This window comes from Buteo buteo, chromosome 11, assembly GCF_964188355.1.
Source record: "Buteo buteo chromosome 11, bButBut1.hap1.1, whole genome shotgun sequence".
Taxonomy (NCBI): domain Eukaryota; kingdom Metazoa; phylum Chordata; class Aves; order Accipitriformes; family Accipitridae; genus Buteo; species Buteo buteo.
Window position 1 is genome coordinate 40,151,158 of NC_134181.1, and position 18,722 is coordinate 40,169,879.

At 54.7% G+C, this 18,722-nt stretch overlaps 1 protein-coding gene across 3 annotated transcripts in view; it reads left to right on the forward strand.

Moving 5' to 3' along the window:
- Positions 1 to 563: 563 nt before the first annotated feature.
- The window catches only part of MSI1 (musashi RNA binding protein 1), a 31,676-nt gene continuing 13,517 nt past the window's right edge, over positions 564 to 18,722 (forward strand). For 2 of the 3 annotated variants that reach the window (XM_075041772.1, XM_075041773.1), the window contains exons 1-6: positions 710 to 871; positions 1,218 to 1,258; positions 1,407 to 1,488; positions 1,602 to 1,686; positions 6,421 to 6,462; positions 8,216 to 8,308. In XM_075041772.1, the coding sequence (XP_074897873.1) occupies positions 813 to 871; positions 1,218 to 1,258; positions 1,407 to 1,488; positions 1,602 to 1,686; positions 6,421 to 6,462; positions 8,216 to 8,308 (402 nt within the window). In that variant the 5' untranslated portion in view covers positions 710 to 812. Of the gene's footprint in view, positions 872 to 1,217; positions 1,259 to 1,406; positions 1,687 to 6,420; positions 6,463 to 8,215; positions 8,309 to 18,722 lie in introns of all 3 variants that reach the window. The other variant, XM_075041771.1, reaches the window with a different exon arrangement.

Sequence of the window (18,722 nt, forward strand, 5' to 3'; positions counted from 1 at the left end):
GCGGGGGTTCCGCCGCGGTGCCCTGCACCGGCTTCGCTCGGGGCCCGGTGGCCGGTGCAGCCCCGTGCGGGGCGGGCAGCGGCGAGGCCGGGCAGCCTCTGACCCCCGGCAGGGTCCCCGCCGGGCTGCGAGGGGGGGAGCACGGAGGTACCGGGGCTCCGGGAAGGCGCCTCGGGTACACGCACCGGGGCTCCCGCTGCCCGGCTGAGGGTACCGGGGCGAGGAGGGCAGCCCCGGTCCCGCCCTGGAAGCGCCCTCGGCGGTGGGGGCCGGTCCCGGGGGCTTTAACCCACCCGGTGCCGCCGACACACCGGGGGGAAGGGGGGTGTGAACCGGGCCGGGGTCCGCCGCGGCGAGCCCGAGCTCCCCGGGTCAGGCCTGGCTCGGCGGCGGCGGGGCTGAGCCCGCCGCCCTTTGTCCGCCGCCCCGGGGCAGGTGCGGGGTGGGTGGGCGAGCGCGGCCGGGGACAAAGCGGCCGCGGGTTCCCGGCGGGTTCCCGGGTTGACTCCCGCCGCCGCCCGCTCGCCGTGCACCGGGGGCCGGGCGCGCTCCCCCGGCGCGGTGCGGGCGCGGCTCCCAGCGCTCGGCCCCGGCGCCGCCGGCGGGTTTTATGCGCAGGGCGGCCGGCGGGCCGGCGGGGGTGGGAGGAGCCGGGCAGGTTGTGCCCGCCGGGCCCTCCTCCCTCGCTCCCTCCCCGCCCGGCGGAGAGGGGTCGGGGGAGGGGGCAGCATGGCCTGTCCGTCCGGCCCCTTTTCCAGCGCTCATCTGCCCCGGGAGTGCGGCGCCGCTCCTCGCAGGGAGAAGAGGTCCGAATGGAGACAGACGGCAGCCAGCCCGGCCTCGCCTCCCCGGACTCCCCGCACGACCCCTGGTACCGCCGCGGCGGACGACCGTGCTCCCCACCCCCCCCCTTCTCCCCCCCCCCCACCTCGGTCCCCCCCGGTCCCGATCCCGGCCCCGGCCGCCCCCCTCCCTCCCTCCCTCCCTCCCTCTCTCTCCCCCCCCTACCCCCCCCCGGCCCCGGCCGCCCGGCCCGGGCAGGCGCGGCGGCGGCGGCGGTGCCGCTGCCAACATGGCCGATCCGCGCCCTCCCCTCCCCGCCCGGCCCCGCCGCCGCCGCCGCCGCTGCTACCGCCACCCCCGCGGGGCGCCGCGGCCGTCTGTCCGCCCCCCGCCCCGGCGCGGCCCCGCTCACGGTTCTCTCCTTCCTCCCGCAGCAAAATGTTCATCGGGGGACTGAGCTGGCAGACCACGCAAGGTGAGCGTCCGCGGCGGCCCCGCACCTGCCGCCGGGGCCGGGGGTGGAAGGGGCCGGGGCCGGGGCCGGGGCCGAGCCCAGCGCGGTGGGGGCGGCGGGGCCGGCCCGGGCCGGGCTGGGACACCCACGGTGGGCGCTGTGCTTGCAGAGGGCTTGCGGGAGTACTTCAGCCAGTTCGGCGAGGTGAAGGAGTGCCTGGTGATGCGGGACCCGCTGACAAAGAGATCCAGGTGAGAGGCCGGGCCCGCGCCTCCCTTCGCCCCCGCCGCGGCCCGGCCGCCACTTTAACCAACTTTCTCTCTTCTCTCCGCATCCCCTCTCCTGCCCGGGCTGCGGGGCTCAGGGGCTTCGGGTTCGTCACGTTCATGGACCAGGCTGGCGTCGACAAGGTCCTGGCCCAATCCAGACATGAACTGGACTCCAAGACGGTGAGATGACTTCTCTCATCTCAGGGGTGCATTTGCCGGCGGAAGCGGCTGCGCTCGGAGCAGCCGTCGATTGCGGTGTTTGATTTCCAGTTAGAGGTTGTAAACTATCGATTCCCGATACGGATCAATCGGCCCCTTCTCCGCCCCTCTCACCGGCGGGTAGCCTAGCTGCTGCCCGAGCGCTGGCCTCGCCGCCGACCCAGGGCCGACGTCCCGGCGTGGGTCTGCAGATCCCGGTGATGGTTTTCCTCCCACCCGTCGGTCATAAGGTTCCTCCGAGGAGTGACCGTGGCCCTCTCGGAGCTGGGACACCTGAGCGCGTTTGGGGCGAGGATTCGCACCGGGAAATGGATGCGGCTGCGTTTGGGGAGAGGGGAGCCGCCCCTTCCCCCCCTCCGCGCTGCCGAGGGCCGCTCCTTCCCCAGGGGTGCTGTTCCCCAGCACCCAGGCCCCGCTTCCCCTGGCCGCGGCGGCCTGTGCCCTCCCCTCGGCCGAGAGCCTTCGTGCTGCACGCCCCAGAGACTCTCCCGTAGTTTCCCCAGGCGAACTTTTTGTAACGGTCATGGAGGTTCAAGACTTTATTGTCTCCGAGCGTGGCTAGCGCCCGCCCATGTGGGCCACCACCGGCCTCTCGGAGCGGCCGCGGGTCCGGCCCTCGCTCTGCAAGTGGGGACTGATGAGGTGCCCTGGCTGGGCCAGCGGAAGGATTTCGGTGGCTCCCTGGGTCGGTGTCGTATCGTGCCCGGTCCTGCCTTGCAAATCTTTGGCGCTCGGGAGATGTGCAGGCTGTTTCGGGGGGGGGGGGGGGGTGAGGTGTCTGAGTGGGAGGTCCCTTCTCTTTAGTTTTAGTGACTTGCCTTCCCCTGAATTCCTTTTCCTTATTGCTGCCCTGGGGTGAAGGTGAGGGTAGGGGTGGGGGAGCGGCGGGGGCTGCGAGGGGGTGGCACGGCGAGGGGAGAGGTTCTGGCTCCGGGCACGGGCTGCCGAGGAGCCCAAACGCACAACTTTGTTTCCTCCAGCGCGTGGCTCGTGCGTCCTAGCCTTTATCTTGGCAGAAGGGAGAGGGCGGGAGAGCGAGACCCCCTTTCTTAGGGTTTATGGCGTGAGTTGCAGTGAGATTTATGTCTGTTCCTGTTTAACTGCCTGGATCGCTCCCTTTGATGTGCACAGGTCCTTCCTCCCCATGGGAGCTCCCGGTTAAACCTACCCCAGCCTTCCTGGCCGAGGCTGGGTCCTCAGGACTCCCAGCCCTCCTGCTTTCAGGAGTGATGTAAAGTGAGTTTTGCTCTGGGGGAGGGTTATGGCAAAGTCTTTCGAGGAGGGCCCAGGGCTTTGTTTTTTTCTCTTTCTTTTTTTTTTTTACTAGCCTGTGTAAACACGGTGTCTGTTCAGCTAGTCCCATCCTGAGTCTGTGGGCTGGCATAGACCCCTCTTGGAAAGGCAGGTCATAGATGTCTGTTGTAGCGCTAATCCCAAAACCATTTTGGGGCTAGGAGCGAGCTGAAACCCACGGTGTCCATTCTTCTCCCCGAACTGCCGCTGCCGCCTGGGCGAAGCCACTCTGCAGCCCACCGTGCGGCCCACGAGGGCAGGGAGGGACAGGCAGGGCAGGGCAGGGGTGGACGGGCGCTGCAGGAGAACAGAAGGGCCTCGTGGTGCGTGGGGACCGGCCAGCCATTGAAATTCCCGGCTGCATCTGCTCCGCTCGCCCCGCCGGCACAGCGGAGAGAATGGGGGCAGTTTTGCCAGGGCCCTTCCTTTGTCAGGAACTTTGATCCTCTCCCCCCTTCCTTTTTTTATTTAGCACGGTTTTCAGCTGGGTCAGATGTTTTGGGGTGTTTTGCCTGGTGAGAGGTTGGTCTTGTGGTACCGCATGGAGCCTCCGTACGCCTGTGAGCCTGAAAGACTCTGCTGTGAGTCATGGGTTAAATGACACAAACTCATCTGAATCTTAATATAGGGTTTTATGAAACTTTGCAGGAAAAGGCCCGGTGTCCTGAAAGGACAGCCTTCTCTAAAGGCTAGGTGTCTCCTGGCAAGCAGCACTTGATAGACACTGTCTGCCCAACTTGTTGCTTCATTGTTTTCTGATTCTTCCTACCCTAACGAGGGCTGTTGGCCCGATTCTCCGGGGACACCTTGTGCTTTTCAGACTCTTCTTTGTTTGTAAGCTTGATAGCAGCAGCCTATGGGGTTATTTATGAAAACGCTTGATAGGAGAATTGGCTTTGCGGTCTCAAGGTAAAAGATTTGCGTGACTTTGTAAAGCTGCAGCTGACCGCTGCCTTGAGCTGCTGCTTTATGAGCTCTGGGAAGAGCGGGCTTGGCAGTGCTGGGTCGCCCTGTTGTTTCTTTGTTGCCGTTAGTGAGTTTTTGCTGGGTTTGTCTTTTGTGGCGGAGGGAGCGATCTGCGGCTCTCGGGCAGCGCAGACCAACAGAGCGAAGGCAGCCGTGGAGGTGCGACGAATGAACAAACCCAGCCCAGAGGTCTCGCGGGTCCTTACCTGCCCTCCCCCTGCTTTGGGGCACCGATACCAGCCAGATTAACTCAGGAGTTACGTGACCTGAGCTATTAAATGGTGCCGTAGGTGGCTTGAAGAGTGTTACTGAGGAGCCTGGCCGGCCCACTGGTACACCTGTGACATCAGTGGAATTCCTTGTCCCCAAAGCCTTGTGGGGTGAAGTGGAAATGGTTTCTGCTCAGGTGACTTCCACTCACTGCAGCCTGATCTCGGGATTTTGGTTTTTTGGATACAATCTGAGCAGTTCTGAATGCTCTTACTCTTAGCAGGTTTCTATCTAGGTTTGTAAAAAGGATCCATTATGTCAGTGGGTGACACTGAAACGCAACTCCTCCAGGGCTATTTGTTTTAACACCAGAAATGAGGGAACAAGGTACCCGTGCTTTTGCTTTAATTAGAAAGACTCCAGCCACCGAAGAGCAGTCCAGTGCGAGTAACTTGAGTCTGGCACTGAACTTGCTCCCCTCCGCATGTTCCCAGGGCTGCCCCTGCAGTCGGTCGCCCTGGCCTCCCTCTACCTGCAACAATAGCTGGTTGTGCAGAAGAATTTGTGAAATGACTGCCTGCTCCCTCCAGCCAGGAGGACACGTTATCTCTGCCCAGTTGATCACACTCAGGGTAATGAGAAAATGAGGCTGAGCTTAGCATTGCTGAGTATGAAAGCATCTTCTTGGCAGGAGCTGAATGACACTGGCTGAGAAGTAAAAGACAGTAGATTATTGTTTTTGCTTATTATCTGCCATCAACCTCCTGGTCTCCTGCCGTCCCCTGTCCTCAGAATTCGCTGTGGGTGTCTGCACTAGCCAGGAAGCTGTGGTGGGGGTGTGTGTGTGTGTGTGTGCGCGCACAAGGAGGGGAGGGATGGTTCAGATGCCCCAGGGAGGCACCGGAGGGTATGCTAATCTGCTGGCGCTTGGAGCTTGGGGAGGGAGGTTTATTTTTGAGTTTATTTGTGCTCTTCACTTTTGCCTCTGTTTACTTGCGTGCTGAGTTTATTTATGTTGTAGGCTGTGAGTCAGGATGGAGGTGGGGAAGGCAGGGAAAGAAGCTGGTGGAAGGGCGCAGGGAGGCCAAGCTCCGGGGCTGTGTGACAAGTGAAAGGATGCGGGATGGGAGGGTGGCCAGGCTGGGAAGCTGAACAAAGCAGCGAGAGGAGCTGGAGAAACACAGCTTCCTTTTGGGCTGTTTGAGCTGCCGGGCTGATGGGACAACGCTCGAGGCTGCCCTCCCAGCTGCAGCCTGTCCAAGTGCGGGGATGAGCCAGACCTGCCTTTACCACAGGTCTTTGTAAGCTGATTTGTAGGTCTGGATCATCCCCGATGTGATGTAACTTTACAGGAGTTGCTGTAAAAATAGGCTATAAAGAGAGAGATGGTGGCTGAGGAGGAGAGGAGGCTTCGTGGGTGTTTGGCTTGCAGCTGCATTAGTGTTGTCCTGGCTTTTGTGGTAGTGTGAGGCCAATGCAGGCACACGCTCATCCGTGCTGAGCCCAGCAGAACGTGCGGCACCTGGATGGCGGCACGGGGACCGGCAGCTCCGGCCGGCAGCAGGTTTATAGAGCAGCTGAACAGGCACAATGGAGGGCTCAGCCTGCGGAGGGGAGGCATCGCGTCATTGTGTGCAGCGCAGCCTGGGGAGAGGGCAGCATGCTTGCCCTGCAGCCACAGCCTCTGCAGCCTGTGGGGCTTTGGACTCCTCGGTTTTATTTGTGCCGTCCTGTGTGCTCTTTTATTTCTTTACCCTGTGTTTTGTGGGATGAAGTGTTTGGCTTTTTGTGCGCTGCCTCTTTTCTGCCCTGTTACTACCCAGGTGAGCTCTGTATTTGTAGGTAGAGGGGAAGGGGAGAGGAAAAAGGCAAAAGAAAGCACTTTTAATATGAGGCCGGTGATGCAGGGCACCCAGGGGCAGGCTGAGTGGGAGGGTGCAGCCGAGCCTGTTAATCCCAGCATGTGATGGGTTCTCGGGTGCGTCTGACCAGCGCTCAGCCGGAGACGGACCACTGCATGCTGGGACATGTAGTCTCCCTGGATTACCCCTTACTGAGAGGGAAAGATGTCTGCAGTCAGCTTCATTTTATGCACCTCAGGTAGATTCTTTGGGTTTTTAGCAAGGTGCCACGTGGGCAGAGACAGCCGTGTGCATGGAGGAAACCCTGCGTCTGTAAATAGGCAGCAAAAGCGTGTTCACCTCTTCTTCCCCACATCTCTTTCAGATTGACCCGAAGGTAGCGTTCCCCCGCCGAGCACAGCCCAAGGTAAGCACTGCGGGCAGCCCTTGCCACCCCAAAGGGCGAAATTCGTGGTGGTGAATCTTGTCCCTCCGTGCAATGTTGCCAGTGCATACAACGGAGTCGCTCCCTGGGGTTTGCTCAGGACTCACCTGGAGCGGGAGCTGCTGTGCTGCACCGCGGTGCGCTCCTGTCGGGCTTGCAGTGCAGCGCTGGGGGTTTGCGCGGCACTGGAGGAACCAGAAGGTCTCTCGGTTGTACTTTAGGATGCGCTGGTTAGAGCTGGTGAAATAAATGCTGCCCAGGGTGAGCTTAGTCCATCCGAGGTTACAGCCAGTGTCTGGAAGTTTTAGGCCTTAGGAGATGCAGAACAGCCCCACGCTTCAACATGATACACGTGGAAAGAGGGTCATGTGTATGCACAGGTGTGTGTACGAGTAGGTGTAGGAATGGCAGGGAGGGGGAGAAGGATTTAATTTTGTGAAATGCCCTTGTGTGCTTCAGCACTGGAAAAGGCAGGTGTTGGACCTTATCTACGAGAGGCTTTGGCATCGAAATGCGCAGTTGCAGGAACTTTTTCCAGGCGTGCAGCTAGAAACTTTTAACTGAGGAGCCAGCAGCAGGCTGGAGACTGTCTTTAGACTTTGGGGTCACCCTTTAACTTTGCTCTTGGATGGGAGTTTTAAAGTTTAGAGTCTCTATTCCAAGTGCTGTCGCAGGAGAAAGAGCTGGGGAGAAGCAGTGTCAAGAAGCAGAGAGGGAAGAGGGGACTGGTGCCAGGATTGAAGTAAGGGGGATCAGGCACTGAGAACAATTGGTGAGCAGGTATCCCAAGTAACTGGAGCCAGGAAGCACATGGTAGGAATTGGGTTAATTCCATTAAGCAGTTTGGTGACAGAAGGTGCTTTAGTGTTAGAACGGGCTGCTCTCCAAGCCAGGGAATTGCTGCGGATTAGCCCTATGCTCCTTGGGGTAATTAGGACCATGTGTTCCTCTGAGAGCAGGGGTGTAGCCAAGCAGCTAAGGGGAGGATGCAGCTGGAGAGCCGGTTCAAAGGATGTCGGTGTGCCTCAGCCTGGCAGCAATGGCCCCTCTCAGGGTAGTTAGTTTTCTTCCTTGTTCCAGCTGCACGAGTGACAAGTGGCAGAGGGATCCTCTCTTTGCCGTCTTGCGAAGGCAAAAGAGATTTAACTGGGAGTTGACTGGGGTCCTTTTAAGTGACTGGGGAATGGGTGCAAAATGAGGCTTATTCCATGCAAGACCAGATGCTTTGCAATTTGCGAACTAGGAGGGTGAAGCCTGGCGAGCCTACCTGTGCTGGCAGGCCTCCTGCCCGTCTTTCTGTTCTGGGAAGCAGAGCAGTCATCTCTGGGGGAGCCTGGAGGAGGCTGGCTGTGCAAAGTGGCAGGGCTGCGAGAGGAGCTGTAGGGCTGGGGAGGGGACAGTTCTGCCCCACACCTTCGGGGCGGTGTGAAGGTGCTGAGGGAAAGGCAGCAGGTTAGCGAGGGGAGAGGCTGGTAATGTGCTGTCCGAGGAGGAGGTGGTGGTTGGGTGCTGGCAAGCATGATGGGGTGGTGCGAAGGCAAGAGCATGAACTGGGGTCCGGCGTGGGATGGATCTGCCAACCGTGTTTGGCCAGAGGGCTTTGAGGAGGTGGAAGCTCGGCTGCAGCAATGGGGCGGGCGCTTCCCAGCAGCAGAGGGGAGTTAGTGGCCTTTTGAGTCTTGTTCTCTGCTCGCTCTGGGTTTATTCGGTGAATTCCTGTCCTTCCCTTTTCCAGATGGTGACCCGAACGAAGAAGATATTTGTGGGTGGTCTGTCTGTGAACACTACTGTGGAGGATGTAAAACAATATTTCGAGCAGTTTGGGAAGGTAAGTCTCTTGAGTGGTGTTGGATCAAAGCTGTTGCTTCTGGGGCAAAAAGGAGTTTTCTGAACTTCTGTGGAGGCGGGATTAGGAGCTTGCGAGTCTTTTGCGTGGGGTTAAGTAGATTCAAGGTCAGTTACAGATGCTGGCTGGCTGTAATGTCTTTGTAGGGGCTACAGCCAGTGACTCCTGCCCTGTAATGATTTGAAACAAAGAGTGTGTGCTTGTTCCTGGAGTCGGTAGGACCTGGGCTAGGGGAAATGGTTTTCCAGTTTTTCCCTATCCAGAGGCCTCCTGTGGCCCGCAGATTTGCAGTTTGTTCTAACACTGGAGGAAGTTTTGTAGACGCTTCTAACAGAGTGGCTGCAGCATCAAACCTGTGATTTTGGCCTGTTTCTAACTCAAAGCCTTGTAATTGATATTTTGGTAATCCTTTATTAAAAATAAGCCTTTTGGTCCTGAAACTTCTCCTGCTGAGTCTTGGGCAAGTGGTGATGTTATTTTTGGATGTTTGAAGAAAATCTGGCACTACGGCTGTCCCTTGTGTTGGTCTGGCTCTTCTGTGCCAGCTGGTGGCTCAGGGAAGGGTGGATGGAAGTCACTTGTGCCGTGGTCTGTGACAGCCAGGTGTGCAGATTGTGAGTTGGGACCGAATTGGAGGATAGAAGGGGACTCGGTCTTGGCCTTTCAGCTGCGTCAGGAGGTTGTGAGCATCCCCAGGAGCAATCTCAGAAGTATTAGACTGAAGGATCTCAAGATTTTTAATGGGATTTGGAACTGATGGGGATCATCATACCCAAACGCTGAATGTGGTCACCTCTGGGGCAGGGCACTGTGACTGTTGCACTGTTGTTCAGTGGTGTTCATGGGCTTGCTGTTTGAGGCAGGAAGTGTTGGATTCTGTAGTTGTTCGGACCTTCCTGCCTGGCTAGCAGGGCAGAACACAGTTTGCTGTGTGGTAATCTCGCCACGATGTTGCTGATAGGATTGTGGATGTGGAGGAAAGTACCACGGGAACTGTAGAGTGTGAGGGATGAAGGCTTTGGTATTAATTTCCTTCTGAAAGGTCCTGCAAAAGGGTAATGTTATGTTAAGGCACGTTAATTGGTGAAAGGAAGGGGAGTTTTGTAACCAGTTTTGTGATATTGTTGGAACTTTTGGGCAGAGTTTGGAATAAGTGTTTGCTCAGTACCTTTGTTCAGCTTCTGAAGTCAAATCTGAATGTACTGGGATGCTATCCTGACTGCAAAGTGGGACTCCTTTGTATTTCTATTCAATCCTAAGAGAAAGTGGCAATAGCAAAAGTGGTCAGATATCTCCATGTTTGCTAGTCATTAGCTCTGTGTGGTTTTATTTTCTATTAGAAATAAGCAAACTCTGTTGTGTTTTCAAGAGCTTTTACATGGTGTCACTGAAGGTGTCACCAGTAAAGGTGGTGTTGTCTGTGTGTCTGTGTGGTCTGAAGGTTGTTAGTTTGACTGGCATGTGCTTCTGTGCTGCTGATGGATGCGTTTGATAGGAAAACAAAATGTCTTGGGTGTAATCCCCTTTTCACCTTAACTGTACCTCTGTTAATTTGAAGCAGAAGCATGTCATGTAGCACTCTTGTTTACAAGCAGTTATGGTTGCTCTAGTTTGAGAAGAACTTTCCAGTTCTTTTGGGGCATTACGCTGTTGTGTTCCTCTTGTTTAATGGTCATGTGCTGAAAGGGGTCCTGACGTCAGGCGACTGGCAAGAACTGGTTGTGTCAGATTGTTTTCTTGGGACTGGGCAGAAGGGAGAGTTCTGCATAGCTCAGTGCGATTAATTTCCAAAGAACCAGCATCCTGGACAACATCCGGTGCTCAAAATCTGCATGAGGCCGATGCAGCTGGCCTCTTGGCTCTGTGGAGTTTCTGTGGGGAGAGGTCAGGGCTGGTCAGATTGACTCTCCATTTTTGGGGCAGTTTTCTGACTCGCCTGGCCGTTTCAGCTGAGGAGAGACTCCTCAAAGCTCTTGTATAAAGCATCTCTCCTGGCCTGTAACCATCTTCCAGGCCAAGCCTCAAATAATTCACCAAAGGCCAGGAGAACTGTTTCCTGAGAAATTCTCTCCAGTTGGTAGCTCTGTGTGGCTGACAGACAGGATCAGTGGGAAAGCGTGTTTCAGAGGAGAGCCTCTGTGGCCATCAGCTCTGGGGTTCTGCGCTCTGAATGCACTGCTCTGTGGTTTCCAGGGCTAAGAAAAGCCCATTGCCTTCAATTTCAGATGTGACTCATGGAGAACATGATTTTGATACACAGGTGCTTTTGGTGTTTGTTTATGATACTCTGGGGCCTCCTAGCTTTCAGAGGTCTCCTAGGATCCCTTCTTTAGAGGTACTCGGCATCTCACTCTGTGGTCTTCATTTCCTCGATTTGTGGCACCTTTAAGTGAGAGGAGGTGAAGCTTGTCGTGTTATCCTCATCTTGGAAAGCCTGTCTGAGAAAATATTTTCTAAGTCATTTGGGCCAATTGGATTGGGACTGTCTGAGAAGGAATTGTTAAGGATGCCCTTTTGAAGCATTTCCTTGGAGGACTCACCCTCTGAGGAAATGGCTTTGTCTATGTTACCTCTTCTTCCAAGCAGCCCCACAGTTTTCTAGGATCTGGCAGGAGAAAAATTGTTCCTCTTTCCTCCTGCCTGTCCAGGGAGGTATGGGAACACTTAAGATCTAGAGAGGAGAGAGCGGAGAGCATGAAGTCATCCTGTCTTAGTTCCTCAAGATCAAGGTACCAGGTTCCTGGGGGTGATTTTTAGTCAATCTTTGAGAAGCCAGTGGCAAGCTCCGTTTGTATCTCAGCTTCAGGGAGAGATCATCCTCTGCTTCTAAGGACAAGGGAGTACAGACTGCTGAATGGGTTTTGCGTGAAGGTTATCTTCTAGGTAACCCTCAGGCCGCAAGCCTAAGCATGTGTTAGATTTGCCACCACTTAAAACCTTTAAATTAGGGTAGATGTTTTTTGAAAAATAGGTTTTAGTCCAGACAGAAAGCATGCACATGCTGTAGGAATTATGAGAGGAAGTGCTATGGCCTGCAGTACGGACGAGGTCAAATTAGATTATCATAATGTTCTCTCCGGCCCAAATCAGTGACCTGCAGTTCACAAGTCTACCAAGGTAGTTAGTGTTGGTGCGTCTTGGGTCAGAAGCAACATACCTCATATGTCCATTAGCAGGAAAAAAATGGAAGTTTGCTTGGGCTGGAGATGAAATGGTTCCCCATTTCATAAAATAAAATTCCAAAGTCTGATTTTTCCATTTTTGCATTTCCGCTTACTCTTATTTTTGTTTTGTTTTCTTTCCCTGCTGCATCCAAAACCTTCTCTCAGCTTTGTAAAATGGAAGTGGCAAAAGAAAAATGAAAATGCGTGAGGAGGAAATCCATGAGTATTACTTAGGGATAAAGGAAGAAAGGGAGAGGCTGGCACCCCAGTTCTTCATATCAAAATACTTGGTTTTAACAGGCACAAAAGGTGAAGCTTCAAAGAGGATCCCAAATACAGTGTGAGTTTCTCTGCTTCAAAGAAGGATCACTTTATTTTTTTTTTCTTCCGAAACTGTGAATGAAAAATATGGGCTGCTATTTTCCTGAGGAAGAAAACACAAAGGTGTTGGTTTTTTTGTTTTGGTTTGGTTTTTTAGTACAGTGAGAGAGACTGAGAAGTGCACTCAAGCTGGCTATGGTTTGTCAGGTGCAGCTGCTAGGGCTTTGAATATAGCGGGATCTCTAGGAAACAGTTCTGGCTCCAAAACTCAAGTCTCTCTGAGATGCAAGCTAAGGCCACGGACATGCTTTCTAAAGGAGATTATTTTTTTCAACTGTAGGACTGAAGTCCTGGAAAGAATTGCATTCACAGTGTGTGTAGCCAAGTGTCTTGGCTTAAGTTGGATGGTGTTGGAGATCCTTAGACTGCACAAGGAAGTATTTCAACAGCCTCTCTAGATTCAGGCTACCACCCTCACTGAAACCTGAAACAGAAAGAGAGGTGGAAGATATCTTGCACCTACCACCTCAGGCATAGCTAGTCCTCCGTCTAGTTCAACATGTATGAGGATGCCTCAGAGGAGCTTGTGTCCCAGCTTCCTCCTTTTCTACTTCAACCTGTGGGAACATGTTGTTCTGTGTTTTTTTGTGGGGGGGGCAAGGGATTGTCCATCAGAGTAATTTCTTTGGACTGTTGGGTCTCTGGTCTTGTAAGCAAGGTCACTTGTTTCAAATCATAACTGAAAAAACTCAGATCATCTTTCTTTTTCAAGGGTTGGTCTGATGAGGTTTTGTGGTAGACAAAGTCAAATAAATTGCAAGGTAGGAGGCTCAGAACAAATAAGGTCTTTTTTGTCATGGAGCTTATCTAAGCTGTGAAATCTTTGCCCCAGGACGTTGCTAAAATCTGCATAGGCTCCAAAATGATTGGACAAATGCATGGAAGGTCTTCTAAATACACAGACATGCCTTTGAGTTCAGGAAATCCCCAAATCACAAATGGCTTGGAAGATGGAGTGTTGTGGGGTCTATCGTAATATCCTTGCCTTGTCTTTACGTTCTTCCAAAGGTGTCTGTTGTTGGTTGGTATCTTGGGGGGGGTGTTGGGCAAGGTGGACCTCTGCTCAAACTTGGTGCAGCCAGTCTTTTGTCATTAGGAGAGAAGTTGATCCTTTCAGAAACTAGAAATGCAGAGGTGCTGGAAGAAATAGGGGCCTGGACCCAATTCAGGTGTTTGAACTCATGGTTTTCTTTTGTGCTTTTGCATTTCGTGAAGCAGAAATGCAAGAAATATATTCACAATGACGTCTTTGCATGACTCACTAATCAGTTGTGGCTCCAAGGGTGCTTGAAAAGTGCTTAAAAACAGTCTGCATCTCTCCCTGGGCCTGCAGGTGATCTGCGTATGTGGATGAATCGGTCATGAAAGCTCAGCCTCTGTGAGGCAGGTCGTGCCCAGAGAGAGATCTGCCCTCTAAAAATATCCTGGAAGCAAACAAGAAAAAAGATCTGCTGAGGTCTGAGGACGATTCTGACCTTTGGGCTGCCATCTAATACTCAAGTCCAAATTCTGGACCGTTTGCCTGAGACAGCTTCTGACATCTCGTTCAGGCAACGACTCTAGTACTGTCCTGACCAAGAGAAAACCCCCGTATCTGAGGTGCTGGATTTGATGAGGGTTTGCATGTCTGTCACAAATGCATATTCATGTACACCTGCCAGAAAAATGGTGTGGTTGACTTGGGTATATGAAATGAGTTTTCCCTGCTGACTAATTGGAGAACCTTTAGATACTGATGGGGAATTTCTTTAAAGGAAGACTTGTTCCTGTGCTTACAGTGGGCATGATTTCCCTCACTTTGGATCTGGAGAATGTTAATTAATTAATCCTTAATCTGCTGCTCTCTGGAAATTTCAGGGATCAAAGCTGCTTGTCAACCTGCTGTGGATTTCCAAACTGGATTTTGGATTTTCTTCCACAGATCAGAGGGCAATTTATGCAAATTCTCACGCGTAACATGGTTGCAATGAACAGATGGGGAGGGGAGGAGAAGGGGAATCTGATCACCTCTCTTGTGGCAGTAGGCAGTTTGGCTTGTGGTAACAATGCCTCTGGAACAAAGGGTTCTCTGTGCTCCGCATCTGGTAGGCAAATAGCCAAAAATGCTGTAGCAGTAATGGTCATTCAGGTCTTCAGTGGTTCATTTGATATTTGCCAGGTGCCCGAGGTGCAGTGCAAGAGCAGGCAGGAACACCTGGACAGGCTGTCCCGCTCACCTGTGGCACGGAACGGGCTCTGTCCCTTGGCCAACTCTCATTCCCAGAGTTTTGAGAACGGTTCTGCAGAGTGGGGTAAGAAGGGTCCTCCCGGCGCCTTGCGGGCGCAGCATGCCTGCTCCCTGGAGCTGGGCTCTGGGTCGGTGCGTCCTCCTCCCCAGAATTGGCCTGTCCTGTTTGAGCAGCTGGGAGAACCTCGCAGGGTTGCTAATGCCCTCTCTTGACAGGATGGCTGAGTGGTTTCTAGACTGTTTGGTTTATATTTCCCACCTTTAAGATGTCTCGGCAGTTGTTATTATTCTGCCTGATTTTTCTACAAATACGTTGCCATGGTTCCTTCTAGGACCAGCCAGCCATCTTTAGTTGCTGTTCAAGTGGAAGATGCCCGTCTCTGTAAAGCCTTTGCTTGACTAATTACAACTTTCTTCAAGATCTGCCCATGTGGAAGTGCAGCCAACATTTCTCATCAAACTTGTGTTGGAAATTTTATTATTATTTTTTTTTAATCTTCATGAGGCTGCCATTGACTTCCTCTTTTGCAGACACCTATGACTGTCCCAGGAAGACCGAAAGATGTTAGAGTGGGACTAAGCCATTGAAAAAAAAAAAATCGGCCCTTTTGGCCGAGGCCAGGTGGATTGTACTGCATTCTGTTTTGGTATGAAATGCCTCATATCTGTGCACCTGAATACTTTGGCTAGGCTGAGGGCTGCTTTGGTGGAGTCTCTCTCTGAAACCTGTGACTGTCACTTTTCCTTCCTGTCACCACCACACCACTCTCGTCAAAACCAGGTGCTGGTTTGAGAAGGGCCTGTCTCCTCCTCTTGGGAAGGTGCTGCTTGCTGCCCTTCTGCAGGAGGTCTCAGCAGTGGCAAATCCATGGAGGATTAGAAGAGCTTCCTCCTCAGGGACAAACCTTTTTTCACTTTCTGAATGCATTACCTCCACTGAGCCCAAAGCCTTTATCCTTCTTCCACTCCCATTTGGTTTTCCAAAGCTAGAGAGAGCTGCTGGAGAGAGAATTGAGAGGAGGTGATGTTAGCTTGGATTTAAGGCTCAGGGGTTTGGTACCTACTCCCAAACTGCCAAGTACCTGCCAAAGACATAGTCTCCTGTGGTAGGGTGCCTTGGGAAGGATACACCTGGAGAGCAAGAGTCACTGCTCTTGGGACTCCCTCTTTTTGCCTTGACGTTTTTGACCCTTGTGGCTAAACATGGCGAAAGACATTCCTCAAAATTAACAAACCTTGAACTTCTAACCTCAAATGTTGGATAACTGCAGCCTGGACCAGCAAGTTAAAAAGTTCCCTGGGAGAGAGCCTTGACCACTAAGCTAAACAGTTTTCTAGTAAAGTGATCTGCTTCTTTCACTATGTTTAAAGAATTGAAACAAATATTTATTTAAGGGGGGGGGAGACTGGGGAGAAACACAATTCACCCAGCCAAAAAGCCTTTGTTAAAGTACGGTTAGGATCATAGATTATTTCCACACCCTATTAAAAATGAACTTGGGGCATTTCTGAAACTCCTAAGTGCTATTTTCCACGCGCTCTTCCTACATCCAGTTCTCGGGTAGTTGACCCGTTTTGTCTCTGCCAACCAGTGGGGATTGCCTGGAGATCGCACCTCCGTTCCTGCCCCTCTGGAGACCCCAAATCCCCCCTTTTTTCCCCCCCCTCCTATCCTTCGCATCACCACACCCCTGGCTCCTTGTCCCCTCACAACCCGCCTCAGCCCAGACCTGCCGCCCTCACCCTCAGTGGGGGGGTGTGAGACAAGATGGCGGCACCTCTGTCCCGCCAGAAGCAGGGCCGGGGGTGTGTGTGTGCAGGAGGGGTCTGGCTGTGAGACCCTTCTCCTTGCGGTGTGAATCCCACGTGTGTGCGACGGCGATTCGCCTGTCGTGGGCTGCGGGAGGGCACCCGCCGGGGGCCGGCGCCCTCCCGCAGCCCATCACAGGGCCGCGATCCGTGTGAGGGCGCCGCCGCTGGCGAGGCGGGCGCGGGGCCGGCGCAGCGGGGCGGCTTTGTGCGCGGCGCTAATCCGGGCGGCAGCTGCTATTGGCGGCCGCGTTGCCGTGGCGACGGCCCCGCCGGCGGCCGCCTTTGTTGGGGCCCGGCGCGGCCCAGCCGGGAAGGGCCCGGCGCGGCGGTGGAGGGCGGGAGTAAGGGGGGTGTCGGTTCGCCTCGGCTCCACAATAGCAGCCCGCCGGGAGGGGGCTGCAACTTATGCCTGGTTGTGGTCGGTGCAGGCCTGGCTTGGTCCCTGCCTGGGGCTGGTCTTTGGTGGGAGACGGCCGTGGTACCTCCTCAGCGGTCAGCGCTTGGTGTGAGGGTCTGCGCGGGTAGTGCTGGGTTTTAGGGAGCCCTGCGAGCTGAGGCAGCTGGTCTCCATCCCTTCGCCTAGCTGCAGGGGTGGTGGCGAGAGCTAGGGGGGATCTGGGGCACAGGCTGGACGCCCTGGGCAGGGTGCTGGAAATGGCCGCTCCCCGTGGATGCAGGTGAGGTCTTTCTCCTGGATCCACAGCGCACTCCGGTCTGCAGCCTGTCCTGCAGGCATTTGTAGGGTCCAGCACTACCTCTGCGCCTGCCCTGGGTTGCTGGGCCCTGCTTTACCTCATGGCACTGGCAGTGTGCTGTCTGAGACCACCCAACTCATCTCACCTGTTGCCTTGGAAGGCGACAAGAAGATGCTTACGTGCAGGTTTTGCTGGCAATAAAAAACACCAGTTGTAGCCATACACAGAGTTAAGGCCCTAGGGTTGAGTGGGGTGAGAGTGTTTCACGTTATGTGTATATACACTTAGGTATCTTCGATGTAGTTCATGATGGGAATCAGCTTTCAAACAGAGTACGTGTTTTATTGTAAATATGTTTTTTGCAAGATGAGTACATTTTGGGGTGCTGGATAGACACCTGATCTCAAAGCACCAGCAGAAATGTAGAAAAAAAGCTCAGCTGAAGGAAGGCTGCAGAGTACAGTTTGGGAAGAAGTGGTTGCATGTCTCCTGGCTCTGAGTGCTCGAGCACCGCGGGAGTGCCCAGCCGTTGCCCGGGACGTTGCTGTGAGGTGGTTTTGTGTGTGGATGTGTGCTGGGCTCTGCCACTTGCAGCTGCTCCCGCTTTCCAGGCTCTGTGAAGAAGAGGTTGTTGCTGGGGCTTGTCGGACAGAGCAAGTCAGGAGCTGGGCTGTGCTTGTCCCTGCTGGGTTTTTCTCTCTCGTGCCCATCTCTTGTCATGATGGGTTGGTCTGTGGGCTCCAGCTACCCGAGTTGAAGTCCTCGGGAGTGGCACCACCACAGAGTGCCGTTGACACAGCTTTCTCCCAGTGTTTAGTGGGGAGGAGGACAGCTTTGTGCCCAGCCTTTTTGTGAACTGGATGGAGAAATGGATCTAGCTTAAAAAATGAAGAAAAACAGACCGTAAAACCTCTTGCGATATTTTTAAGCCATGTCAGGTTTCCCCCCAGCATGTCACAGTTGTGCTGGCACCGTGAAGGGAAATGGTGCAGGCACAGGAGCGAGCGGCAATGGGGAATGGCAGCGTGATGAGCTGCTGTCAGGCCCCAACTCTGTGGCGGTGTCTTGGGAAGCTGCTGAGGAGTTGCTTTGGCTCTGTGTGAAGTCTTACATCCCCCGTGGCTCTGACTGGATGCCTGGCACGTTTCTCAGGTGTCCATTGACTTGGCCGAGGGAGGCTGAACTGGGATGGGAAGAGCGCGGGAGGAGCGGGAGCCAGGTTGTCTGTCGTCACCTCTCGCTCGTGTGGGCTGGACATGTTGGAAAAGCCCAAGGGCATCAAAGATGATCTCTCTCTGCTCGTGATGGCACTGGAAGCATTAGCAAGGGCTCCTTCCATCCTCGTGGCACTGAGGTGGAGCTGGCTGTCCCAGTTTGTCCTTGGGGGGGCTGAGGCTAGGAGCCCTCTCCCTTCCCTGACGTGGGTTTTGAGCTCTCCACGAGCGAAGCCAGTGGCTGCCTGCGCCAGGGTATGGGCAGCGCTCTGCCCGCACCGGTGGGCTGTTCTGGAGAAGGCAGCCACACAGATGCTTCCCGGGGACGAGGCGAGGGAGTAATCCTTCTGTGGAGTTGGGGGCGTGTGGGGCTGGCTGCTCGGGGAGCGGCTGTCTCACATGGAGGAGGAGGAGGAGGAGGAGGGCCGGGGCAGCTGCTGGCCGGAGACTGCTGCCGCCTCCCCTGAGCACTTGCACGTCCAGTTTCATAATCGGATTAAGGCAGTGGTATTAGAGAGGAGGGATGGGTCAGTGGGACAGGTTTACACTGGGGCTTACACGGAGGGGATTGAAGTGTATTTTTTAACCCTGCTCGGCCTGACCTGCGGAGCGGTGCAGATGCGTCTCTGCAAGGCAGCACCCAGCGGGAAGATGGAGGGGGGGGAAAGTGGCACCAGGCGGTGATGTGCTCGCCGGGGAGGAGAGCAGCCCCAGGCCGGCTGGGGGATGGGATCCGGCCGCCCCTCCCCCCGGGAAGGCAGCCCTGCTCAGGCCTTGCAGTAAATTTGCTCTAATTACAGCCTCCAGCAGTGGGAAACCTCACTTAGAGGAAAGGCTTCTCTGGGGTGGGGGCGGGGGCGCTTCCCAGCTTTCCCAGGCAGGCTCTGTTGTCTGAGGCCTCTG